General features: G+C 33.1%; 1 protein-coding gene across 4 annotated transcripts in view; it reads right to left on the reverse strand.

The window, feature by feature from the left end:
- Positions 1 to 13900, reverse strand: part of STXBP5 (syntaxin binding protein 5) — a 170724-nt gene that overhangs the window by 28567 nt on the left and 128257 nt on the right. For 3 of the 4 annotated variants that reach the window (XM_039467624.2, XM_074397306.1, XM_039467623.2), the window contains one exon: positions 660 to 710. The exons of the other annotated variant lie outside the window; for it this stretch is intronic. In XM_039467624.2, coding sequence (XP_039323558.1) covers positions 660 to 710 — 51 coding nt within the window. The remainder of the gene's footprint in view (positions 1 to 659; positions 711 to 13900) is intronic. 4 annotated transcript variants of the gene reach the window in all.

Here is a 13900-nt window from a genome sequence, read left to right on the forward strand (position 1 = left end):
AAAATGAGTTTAAAAAGATACCATGTTTTACAGGTATTATAGGAAATACTACTATTTTTTCTTTGTTGAAATGTCATTTGTCCCTATATGCTATCAAGGAGCTGTTTCTGGTTGGATAGAAAGCAAAATAAATATGTGAATATATTCATCCTGCTTTCATAGTTGCACAGAAAGTACTATGATAGAAATATTTCCCAATTTATTACAATCAAATAGTAATGATTCTTGCTATGATTCACTGTAATATAGAAAAAATTATTTTTAAATATTAAGTATTTCATTAGTATAAAAATAATTTTATAAATTATAGAGTTCAAAATAGATTTTCAGGTGGTTAAATGGGATATAACAATTTTTAATAAAAATTAATCTAAAATTGCACAAGCTTATTCTTATGCAAAATTCTGTTTAGACATAGAGTATGAGAGGGTTAAGAAAATATGTTCTTTTGGTTTGCTTGAATTTGCATTACAATTCTCTTTTTAAATTTACAGACAGCATTCTAAAGGCTAAAGAATGTTTAAACCTTAAGCATCCTAGTCATTTTAAACTTGCTTTTCAATGACTATCTTACAGTAATTATAAATCTTCAGATTTCCTTGTCTTCCCATTATAGGGAGTTAAATTATTTTGAATATTTATTTATTTATTTTACTTACCTAAATCAGGCTTTAGGTCAGTAGGTAAGCTTAACTTCCTTGACATCTTTGCTGAAAAATAAAAGACATTTTTAAAATTCTGAAGAATATTTGACTCATACTAATGTCAACTGATTTTCAAGATAGAAGTGAATACTTTTATTACTAAATCTAGATGCTGAGATAATGAAAAAATGAGTAATATTAGGAATGGAAAGTAAATCTTATTTTTAACTTTTTATTTTCTAATTTTTTGAAACAAGGTCTCACTCTGTTGCCCAGGCTGAGTGCAGTGGTGTGATCACAACTAACTGCAGCCTCAATTATTTGGGCTCAAGTGATCCTCCCACCTCAGCCTCCCAAGCAGCTGGAACTACAGGTATGTAACCACTGAGCCTGGCTATTTTAGATTTTTTTGAAGAGATGGGGTCTCACTATGTTACCCAGGCTGGTTTCAAACTCCTGCCGTGGCCTCCCAAAGTGCTGGGATTCCAGGCGTGAACCACCATGCCTGGCCAACTTTTTAAAAGTTTGTACTTACTTGATGCATTAACTTTTTGTACTTAAAATTTTTACTTTAAGGGAGCCTTTAAATTCTAACTTTTAATTATTTCTTAGGCTCACAGGAAAGGGTTAGGCTTTTCTGAGTGAGACAAAGTAACTTCTCAGAAGGTGTTGCAGATAAGGAGAAAAGAGGCATAAGACTAAGTTTGGGTAAGCGATGTAAAGTCTTTCCAGCTCATTGTCTTCATAGCTACTGGGTTCATTCCTTTTTTTTTTTTTTTTCCATTCAGGTTAAGTGTCACTCTTGCCCAGTCTGAAGTGCAATGGTATGATAGCTCACTGCCACCTCTGCTTCCCAGGTTCAAGCAATTCTCCCACCTCAGCCTTCCGACTAGTTGGGATTACAGGTGCAAACCACCACGCCCAGCTAATTTTTGTATATTTAGTAGAGACAGGGTTTCACCATGTTGGCCAGGCTGGCCTCAAACTCCAACCTGAAATGATCCACCCGCCTTAGCCTTCCAAAGTGCTGGGATTACAGGCGTGAGCCACTGTGCCTGGCTGGGTTCATTACTTTTTAAGTTAATGTCTAGCTTATAGGCCAAACCTGTATCTAATCAAATTTAAGTATTTGATTACTTTATACAATATCTGACTCAACCACTCCTTGATGAAAGTTAACTCTTCTATGTATGTTTTAGTGAAAAGCAAAAAACTAAGTAAGATCATGTAAAATCTAAAACTATGGTATTTACATAAGATGCAAACTACAGCTATTGTTCTGTAGTATTGGAAAAAGAGTGAATGTATAAACTTACTGGAATCCACTTTCCATCCTCAAAATCAGTTACTGTCTTAATCTAGAAAGTGATTTAAAGTTAGGGGTTGTTCGACTATAGCTATTACGTTAGTGGTAGTGCATGCGTAAAAGAAAAGTGCTTCCTATGTGAAACTGTCAAAAAGCATTCGTTTGTTAATACAGGAATACATATATTAGGTTAAATTTTGGACTGTTAGGAGATATTTAAAGCACAGACCCTGCTAGTCCATAAGGGCGCCATGTAAACAAAGAGAAATCCAGTCATAGTACATGACTTCCACATCTAAAAAAATGACAAATCCAGTGTTAGGAAAGTGGCATTAGGCAAACTGGGAAGGGATGGGGGTTGGAAGGAACATCAGGTTTTCACTTCTCAGCTTCATTAACTTAATTAGTATCCTTTAACAAACAACAATGGGTCACATTTATAAAAGTCACCCCCCATTTTCACCGATGTAAATTTCAGTTAAAAGAGAAAATGCAATATAAAAAAAATAAAATGGCCAAATAAAATCTGTAGTTGATGTCACATACAAGGTTGCTCTTGTGCTTGAAACCCAATAGCCTCAAAATTAGAAAATATTATATCCCTAAAACAGTCCTCCAAAAGGCAATATTAAACAGATATTTTAATAAATTCAGAAAAAAATCCAGAGATCTTGATCAAATGTCATAGGTACAATATACCTAGACTGATAAGTAATATCTATACAATGTGCATGTAAACAGATGTAGAAAATCAATTTGGCACAGTCTAAAGATAACTCTTTTAGAATCATATGATACGAATACCACCTCTTTAGATATCACTACTCTGATTTGATCAAATTATTTTAAATCCTGTGCTTCTCAAACTAGAATGCGCACACTAGTCACATGGAGATCTTGTTAAAATGCACACTTTGATGCTATACTCTGGGACTAGGGCTTAAGAGACATTTCCAAGGAGCCCCAGGAGCTGCTGATGCTGCTGGTCTGTGGACCAAACTTTTGAGTAGCAAGGTCCTTAGACACTAAGGAACTTTACTAACCAAGACAAATCCATGAATCCCAGTATGTATATATAATTAAGCCCATCGAAAACATTGTGAACAAGTCTGAATAACTAGCTTGTAAAACGTGGAAGAGTAAAGCATAGTGGTTAGGACTGGGTTTGAAATCAGCTCAAACCTAGGTTCACATTCACTTCAACTACTTCATGTGTAACCTTAGGCTAATCATTTTGCCTCTCTAAACTTCAAGTTTCCTCATTTGTAATATGAGGGTAGATAGTCGTGAGGATTATATAAGATGACATAAGCAAAGAACTGAGCATAATACCTGGCACATAGTATGATTTAATAAATGTTATTATTTATTAATAATAAGGTAAGCAAATAATCTAATGTCCCTTCATTCTAATTGTTTGGCAAAATTTTAAGTAACTAAAATAAAACTATAAAAAACTTTAGGACAAAAGCATAGAATGCAATGTACCACTATAGTGAGCCCAACCTTTTAGGTTCATTTCAAAAACTAACTCATAATGGCTAAACAAAGAGGAGAAATAACTTGAGTGATTTATAAGTAACAAATTCATCTATAAATAAAATGTTAAATGCATATTTTAATCAATTTAAAATATTTAACATATTTATGCTTTCATTCAGTATCTATACATACATTGCTATCAAAAAATATACCAGCACAAAATTTCCTTCTGAATTTTGCAGGTGTATGCTTTTGATCCTCCTTAGGATTTCTACTATAAATCACTTTATATAACATCAAATCTTAAAATTTTAAGTTAACCGCTCCCATAGAATAAAAGTTTTTTTGTACTATTTTTATTATGTAAAAAATACTAAGTATAACTAACCAGCTTTCCAAATAATCCTCAGTCTAATTTCAACATTTTATTGAGAGGTTAAAATCACACACAAAATGACTGGGAAGACTTTTTGCATGGCATACAAATTTTAATTAGTCAATTTATTATTTTCTTCGGAAACATTCTGCAATTGGATCTCCACAACCTGGACACCAACTTTTTGTTCAAATGACAGATACTTAAGCCAGATTGCTATTATACCTACATATAATTTTAAGCAATCTCCTTGAATTCAGAACTTGAAATGACAATATTAGATGATTAACTTTTATTATTTTGTGTTAATTCTAGCTATCAAGAAATATTTAAAAATATAGCGTTAAGAGCTTCCATGAATAGAGAAAAACTTGTGTTACATGTGGAGGTGTGAATATTCATTTATTAAATATCTACTGGGCAATATTCCCATCATGTGCCAGAGGGCAGGAATATACTTCCGGCCTCCCAGGAGCTCACATTAGATGAAACACTCCAATGCAATGCAGTACGTAATACTCACAGAGGTGGACACAAGGCATCAACTGGAGTACAAAGGATTTATACCTATCTCAGTCTGTAACACCTATCTAAGACCACAGGATGTGGAGACAAATCCAGCAAGATAATTTGTACATTTTTATAAAACAAGATGTTCCCCAAACATTTCTTTTTTGGCTAAGAGTATATTTTCTTTTGATATAAAACTTACATCCAAATATACAAAATTTAAAGGTATATTCACTGAATTTTGACAATATGTACATCTCTGTAACTCAAACTGTTAAAACAAGCAAGATAAAGAGCATTACCATTCACCCCAAAAAGGACATGCATGCTTCTTTCTCATCAATCCCTGTCCAATTTCCAGGAATAATCACTGCTCTGATGCTTAAGCACAGAACAGTTTTGCCTGTTCTACACATCATACTGATGAAATCACAGTATCAACTCTTGTGTGAGGTGTTTTACATGCAGGATGTTTTTAGCTTCTTCCTGAAAATATTTTAAAGCTTGTATTTTTTTTTTCAATGCACAGAATTAATGTAAATACATATCCTCTTAACAGATTTAGAGGCCCATACTGAATTATATTCTCTTACTGCATCTTATACTACATGTATTTTTATCTTTGAGTTATTCTGAATTATGCATTTTCATAGCATATTTGGAAAATAAAGAATATACAGAAAAAAAGGTCACTATTAATGCCCATATGCAACATTTTTGCGTATTTCCTGCCAGTCACTTTAAAAAATCCACTTTACATAGGTTTGATCAACTATATAAAGAAATCTGTATCCTGCCATTTTTCACTACTAAAATAAGCATTTTTTTACATGTCATTGGCTGTCAGTATATTTTAATGGCTGCATATTTATATGAACACTTATAAATCAATTAGGCATTTTCCAGTTTTTCAGTACACACAGAAATAAAAATGTTTTTCATAAATATTTGCATACATTTTAGATTATTTCCTTAGAATAGAGTTTTATAAGGGAAAGTTAATGCCAGTACTACTCCCCCAACTCCCAAAGAGCTCTAAAGCATGCCTTTAGTATTTTTTCAAAGGTGTATTATAATACTACAAAAACTTCAGTTTAAATGAAAACAGAGAAATATGCATAACTTCGGTAAAATGTCAAAGTTTTGCTGACAACTACATCTCCTCAAAACTCAAGAAGCTGGTCCATTTTGTTACTACAGAGTGCACTGAGAAATCTGAATGTTAACTAGTTATCGCCTACTTCCTTCAGAATGTTAGCTTGTCTGTTTTGCATGCATGCCTTTCACAGAGTGGAGAAAGGAGCTGAGGGAGAGGGAGGAAAGGAGGGAAAGGATTTAAATCTTAGGATGTCTGTAATGGGTTTCTTTCCCTTGAATGAAGAGACTTCTATCTAAATGCTTGTAAGTGCCAGGCAGAAGAACTGTGCAGCATCTACCAAAGCTTTGTCTTGAGTTGCAATACTGACTTGGGTTGTGATCACGTATCCTTACCTAGTTTCTATTGAAATTGAATGTTCCTATTTTTCTTTGATTTCATAGGTACTTTAGTGTAAAGCTGGGAAAACCTCAGGCAGTTGTTGTTAACCACATACAATGTCATTACAAACATTTAAACTAAAATTTTAAACTGTTTTTGTAAAAATAATTCATTCTTATTATAAATAATTCAAATAATGCAAAAAATTACACCTTAAAAAAATCACACAACATCCTGCTAACCAGAAATAACCATTCAAATTAGTTGAACATCCATCTGATATCTTTGTATAAATACAGATAGCCACTAATAAATATTTGGAGAAAAAAATGTGCTACTATATGCTTAAATAAACATTTACTTTTCCAGAAATCTAACTAAAGTGAACTAAAGAAACTACTATATTTCACATTTTTTTTTTTTTTTACTACGAGATATATCGTATCTTAAAAGCTCTTAGGAAAACACACTGTGAAAAATATTCAAAGGCTGAAATATTTCTATTAACTATTAGACAGTAACGATTGGCTCTCCAGCTATCAAAAATCAGGAAAGTAGCCTTCTTTTCCTTTTATGAACAAATATTCCTTCTTCCCGATTTTTAATAGTTACGTTATTTTCACATTTACAAGTTTTAAAGCTTATACTACATACCATAAACACAATTTACACACAGGTTGAGTATATGTTTTGAGTTTAAATGGTTTCAAAGACGAACATCAATCTTCCTACGATGGTTTTCCATGTCTTGGGTTATTTTGCTGTAGTACTTAATTGAGGAAGTTTCCAAAAACTACTGCTATATTTCTTCGCTTCTCTCATGGTTAGAAATGTCTGCCTATTGTCTTCATTCTTGAAAACTGTTTACCTGTATTATTTGTTTTCTTTCACTGATACCTACTTTTTGCTATTTCATTCCTTCTACTAACTTGGCGTTTAATTTGCCCTTCTTCTAACTTAAGGCAAAGACTTAAGATCATTGGTTTAACATAGTTCTAACACAAGCATTTAAAGTAGACAGTTCTCAGGACCTAGCTTGAATCTCCACAGAGACTCCTAGAATTTCTTGGAGCAGTTCCTCCTCTCTAGCAAATATTCCAGACATGCCGGCAACCAGAACTTCCATGCTCTGCCTCCTCAGCTTCTGATACTGCAGCTCCACTTGTGCTGCAACAGGAACGTGGTCTGTGGCAGAAAGCTGAGCAGAAAGGTGGGAGAAATGTGGGGCTCACCTCATACATCTCCTTTTTCTCAAGGATGACAGTCTTGGAATGCCTGTTGTTCAATGTCTTGAAAGACTAAGCTCGTATCTTTTGACCAATTTTATAGTTGTTTTTAGTGGGAGGCTAAGTCCCAACCCTAAGGCCTAAAGTTAAACTTCCAGCTAAAAGTTTGTATCTTTTTTTTTTTTTTTTTTAAGAGGACTCACCCTGTCACCAATGCTGGAAGTGGTACAATCTCAGCTTACTGCAATGTAACCTCCACCTCCTGGGTTCAGGATTCTCCTGCCTCAGCCTCCCAAGTAGTTGGAATTATAAGTGCATGCCATCATATCCAGCTAGTTTTCTATTTTTAGTAGGGATGGGGTTTCACCATATTGGCCAGGCTGGTCTTGAACTCCTGACCTCAAGTGATCCACCCACCTCGGTCGCCTAAAGTGCTGGGATTACAGGCATGAGCCACTGCACCTGGCCGTGTATCCTTCAATTTTTGTGACTTCTGGGGAATATACTTGCTTCAGGTCTGTTTATTCAACCTCCTGATGGCAAGACCAGAAGAGACAGACCCACCTCTGGAGAACCTCTAGTCAGTTGGTCCTCTTGGCTTGTACCCTGTCCTCTGATACAACTTTGTGATGATGGGGTTGTAGACTCTGTCCAACAATTTTATGATGTTCATATTTCTAAGTCCCAGGAGTCTCAGAATCATTTATGAAACTCATTTACCCAGCTAGCTGGTTTCATTGTATTTTATCAAGCAACTTCTGTTCACGCCTTGAAGTTACTCATCTTCTTTTGTGACCTTCACACTGAAAGCATGCAATCTGGATGAGTTCTTGAAAGACACATCGTTTCTGTTTCCTTCTTCCACTATGTATTCTTCAACCCTTGCCCCTGACAGAAGGTTTCTTCAATCTGAGGAAAACTAGTTTCGGAGAGTCTAGGCAGGTTGTTAGGGTCGGTCATTGCTCTCTTTATAAGCCTGAATAAGGACATCAAATTTTCTGGTTGCATAAACAGTGAAGAGCTGCATTTGCTTAGAAGGAATAATGAAGTTATACCTAATCATAATAATTATGTCTGCAATGCAAATTTCAAAACTGAGGAAAGATGTATGATGTCCAAGAGAGGCAAATATCCAGGCAAGGGGACTACTTGGATGATTACATAGTAAGTAAGTTTTATAATGGGTGATGCTTTTTAGTCCTTTGCCACTGGAGAAAATTTCCTATGTGTTCTCAATTGTGCAGAATGCTATTACTTCTTTGAAATTAAGCAGATGTTTTGTAATTTTCCTTTAAGTTTTCTACCCACTGTGTCTACATCTTTTCTCTAAATAAGCATTCTTGAAAGAAAAAAAAAACAGAACTATAACTTCACTTTTTAGAATTTGAAATTTATAGTAAAAAATGGCATAACAGTAAAAAGTAAAAAAAATAAAAAAAAAAAATTATGACTGTACAATGAAGCTGCCAAAAAGCAAACTGATTTTTGTTTATACTAAGTTTTAGCAACTAGAAAAAATAACAATATTACTTTTGTGAGAGCCAACACTACTCTCTTGAAAGGGATAATGTTGGACTGTATTTGTGTTAAATAAAACTGAGATAGTAAATTCAAATTCAGTTTGCAGGATATGGCAAGGAATCCAAGAGGAAAAGTGGAACCAGGAAGTAGAAACTCTCTTGTCGCTTATCACATATTTCAATAGCCATTAGAACTAATAATATCAATGTCTATCTCTCTTGCTAAAATATTCCAGGAGTTCAGAAACAGAATTTATCTTTTAAAACACTATATATGTATGTGTCAAGCACTTAATGTGTGCTTAATAAATACCACAAGGAATAAATGAATGAACCAAAAGTGTAAATGGAATTTTACTTCTACAGAATGAAAAGAAATAAAATTAAAAAGAGAGCAAATTAAATATGGGCCTGTTATCAAAAAGATGACTCTCGGAAATACCCATAGAATCTATATCTATTACCTGAAATAGAGGTAAATCTTTAAAGAGGTATCAGTACTCGTCCAGTAAAGATACGCCTATACCGAGTTCTTTTCATTCTTGAACTCCCAGAACTTTTCCATTTTTTTTTCTGTCCCATCTGCTTTCCAAACATTTGTAAAACTTAATGTCTAATACAATACTATGATTAAACTCTTTGCAACATCTCAAAGAGAATTTTGTACAGAATAAGAGGTATTACGTAAACCTAACACAGTAAGTGTTATGGAATGAATTGTGTCCTTGCAAAATTCATATATAGAAGCCCTAAGCTCCCATCCTCTACTATATTTGGAGACGGGGTCTTCAAAGAAGTGATTAAGTCACAATGATGCCTTAGGCTGGGCCCTAATCCAATTTGATTAGATCTATAAAAAGAAGAAATGTGGATACACAGACACCAGGGTCCTGCCCTGCACAGAAGGCCACATGGGGATACAATGAGAATGCACCTGTCTACAAGCCAAGGAGAGAGGCATCAGAAGAAATCAAACCCACTGACATCTTGATCTTGGACTTCTAACCTCCAGAATTGTTTAAGCCTCCCAGTTTGTGGTATTTTATAGTGGCTGTCCTAACAAACTAATAAAATAAGTAATGATAGAACATAAATTGCCACATTTATAGTTTTGCTCAAATAAGAGCTGACAAATATTTATTTCAGTAATATAACTTTATCTCAGACTAATTTTCATTATTCTAGGAAGCAAACTACAAGTTATTTCTAGAAAGATCGTCACACATCCTTTTAATATAAAAAAAAGACAGTTCAATAGAGATAAATACACATATAGTAAGTATAGGAATATGAAACACAGACTTTCCAGCATGCACATTTTATTAAGAAATTTGACAGAAAATACATTCAAAGTAAAATTTAAATTTAAATATACAACATGTCAATACTTTTCAGATTTTATTCATTTTAAAAAAGAAAAAGAATTTCTTAGAACTCAGACTCATATAATAATTTTGAAGTATCTGCCTATAAAATTTAGTTGTTGACCAATTAAGGGTAAGTAATACTTTTCTCTCAAAATACAAAATATTAAAATCACCTGTAAAAAGGTATCATTGTATACTACTATTCATTCCTTTCAAAGTGAGCATCTCTTCTTTCAACAGCCATCTTGTGGGCTGAGTATAAAGGTTAAATTCTACAAATTAAATAGCCACATTTTAGGTTGAATACTGGGAAATGTAAAGTAGAAATACCAGCATTATTTTGAGTTTTACAATGAATTAAATAATTTGATACCTTAAAATACTACTTAATTAATTTAATATAAACTTTTTCATTCATATGGCAACAAATTTAAATGAACCCTGGTGAATTTATTTTTCAACTTGTAAATACAAAAGAATTGAGAAGACGTACAAGAAAAAGCAATCACATAAGAAAGAAAAAGTGGAAACTTGAATATGAAGTGTGAAACATGGCATGTATAGTAAAACAAGAGTCAAGAAGCCTGAATTCTAGTCCTAAGTCATTACCATGGGGTATTACTTTGGATGTGTCACTTAACTTCTCTGAGATTCAGTATCTTTTCTTGAAAAATAAAGATGTTAGAACTGCTTTAAAATTGTGTGAGTTAATGAGTTAGTAATGTAGAACAAAACAACAAAGAGCAGATTTTGGTTAAGTTGGAACACTTTAAAAAAGCAATCACTGAGATTCACGTGTAAGAGAACTAATAAAAACAGGACTTGAAGAAACATTATTGTCATTTAAACAGAATTCAAAAATTATTCCAGTTTTTTGCTAAATTAATCCTTACCTAAATAATTATGCTAACTCAGAATTGGAGAGATGAAAGTGACCCTGGAAGTATAATTTTCCCTCTATTAATAAATACTACATGAAAAAAATACCTGGTATAGTGTCTAGAATTTATGAGGCCCAATAAATGAAGCTAATATTTCTACCTGTTTTGGCAAAGCACTCATTTAAGTCACCACAATTTTGAGTTTTTATTTTTTATCCTTAGCATTATTTTCCCCTTACAAGTTGATGTAATCAGAAGGAATTTGGTAATCATTCCTTCTATAAGAAAATTAGTAATAAAACTGCAAATAGGCCAGGTCACAGACTAAGGGTTCCAGCAAGAAATCTACTTTCAGCATGAAACAAAACCATAATGAAATAGAATAATCTTCAGAAAAGGTTAATCATGTAGTTTCGAATTTATCAAACAATGCTAGCATGTAGACTGTATTTTATTCATAAGGGTATCATGAAAAATTTGACTAATACATTTTTAACAAAGATACACACTGTAGGACTATTTTTATAAGAATTAAAAATAAAAAGCTTTGCAAAATTCTGTACTTTCAAATTTTTATAAAATAAATGAGTAAATAAGTGATTTATAGCAGTACAGGAAAAACTGGATTTTGAAAATGTTAACAATTAAGATTTTGCTAATAACAATTTATAAGGTATACACAGGCAAAACAAATTACCATATACATACATATTTCATGAATGAAGCTTTCTTTGTGGATGCTGCAATTACATTATATTCTATTATCTTTTTACTGTCAAACTCACAAGACTAAAGCTATTTCTTTATAGGCTGCTCTTATGTAAGAACAAGGCCATTGTCAGAATCATTCATCTGATTTAATTTTCAAACAGGAAATAAACTATGAAGATAGGCTTTGGGTAGATGGGCTACAGTACTCCAGAGTTCCTTTCCCATGAGTCTAGTATTTGAGAAAGGTAGATTTCTAGATATTATCTTATGCTTGGATGATTGGTATCAAGATGGCATCCATAATCCGGCCCTAACAACAGAACTTAATATGAGCCAATCTTTTTGTCCAGATTACTGTGTAGATAGAACAGGGCCATAACCAAATTATCTAGTTATTAACCACACCATGAATTTGCTTTTGAATCCTTATAGTTTTTGGTAAATTATATTAAGAGATAATATGGCATAATGTTTAAGAGGACAGACAGTGGAGTGGGGCTACCTGGGTGTAAATCTTGCTCCCATTTATTAGCTGTGTAGCAATAGATATGTTACTTATATTCAGTTCCCTTACCTGTAAAACAGGGAAACAGTAGTAACTAACTCACTGGGATTATTGAGTGGACTGAGGAAAATTATTTGTAAAATGCTGGAACACGGCAGAAAAATGACAAGATAAAGGCTAAACACATTTAAAAAAGCTTATCATTATAGTCTCAGCTATCTCAGCTGTACTGTCAAGACAGTTAAAAAAAAAAAAAAAAGGTAGGGTGGTTGATTTTCCATGCTTGGAATTAACCATTAAATTGTTAATAATTAAATTGTGATCCGTACCACCCACCCACAGCACACCCAGACACGCCCACACACACAAACTCTGACACCAGCAGCAGTTACTCTCAAAGAATAGGTAAAATTCAGGGCAAACTTTCAGGGTCAAGTTATTTACTCACCTTCCACACAAGGTAGCTCTTTGACTAGTGCAACCCTGAGGGTTCTAATTCTTATCTTTTCCCTTATGAGGCAAATGTGTAACTACCTAAAGTTGAAGCTATAAATAAATGCTTGTATGCTGAGGAAGCAAGAGGTGGTAAGTTCATGAGGTTCATGATACTTCATAGCAGGTACTAGATTGGATAATAAGGTGAGTTCAAAATGCTCAAGAAATCCTAATACTTTTGACACCACAGCTTCACACACAAAATACCAGTGTTGACAGAGAGGTCCTCAGAAGACCTATGAGTTATTTTCCAATGTTTCATTGACATTTTATGTTTTTCACTAGCATATGTTATGCTAATTCTTATAACAAAACTAGATACTAATGTAGGGAGATAAACTAATGTGTCACTTTCCAACTGCAAAATCTTTACAGTTTACAATGGAGCAGTCTCCCTTTGAAGGAAGAAAAAAATTGTGACACTAACTTTCTTTCTATATACCCAAATCTTGTGATTAAAAAAAAAAACACACACTGTAAGGTTTCAATCAAAGCCAAAGAAAATTACACAAAAAATTGGGGATATAACAATGGTTCCTGAAGTTTAAAAAATAACTATGCATAACTGTATACTAACACAATTTTGAAAGTTGAATAAAGGTAACACGTTTCCCTCAAAATACGTAACTACAAAAACTGGCATGACAAAACGTAAAACTCACCAATAAGATAAAAATAAAGCAAGAATGCCATCAAAGAACTATTCTTCCAATAACATTATCAACATTGATAAATTTGCTAATGTAGTCTTTCAAACAGTCAAGCTCAAGTATTTCATGTTACATATTCTATTTAAAACACAGAAAAAAATAGGAAGATAGTAAATAAACAAATAAAACCCAAGCACAAAATATAAGACAGAAAAATTGTTATTAAAAATTTAATTATCTACGAAGTCCCATTCATGCAAGGTAAAATCCCTAGGTAATTTAATTTTAAAAGTTGTTTAGTAAAATGTATGTAAGAAAATCTTTTCTACCTTTTTGCATAATATGACAAAAAAAAACCTCTAATGTACGATTAAGATAAAATAAACAAAATTGGTTAAAGACTATTATGCCATAGTGCTAGTATATAATTACAGTGATTTAACTATTATCAAAAGAGTCACTAAAAACCCACAAATACAAAGACAAATAATTGATTCTCCATAAATGAAGAGCCCTTTGCCCAAGAATAAACCATCTTATTAAAAAATAACCAGGGGCTAACAGTCAGCCATCGTTAACATGATTAAACAGGGTTCAATTTACAAAATACAGACAACATGAATCTTACATCTAAGAATTTTTGAAAATTTAACCATATCTAAAACATCATCAGTTGAGAAAAAGTAGAACTATTCCACCTGCCTAGAAATTCATCTGATTTGACTGGATTTAAGGAATATACGCTAGAGG

This window comes from Saimiri boliviensis, chromosome 4, assembly GCF_048565385.1.
Source record: "Saimiri boliviensis isolate mSaiBol1 chromosome 4, mSaiBol1.pri, whole genome shotgun sequence".
Lineage (NCBI taxonomy): Eukaryota > Metazoa > Chordata > Mammalia > Primates > Cebidae > Saimiri > Saimiri boliviensis.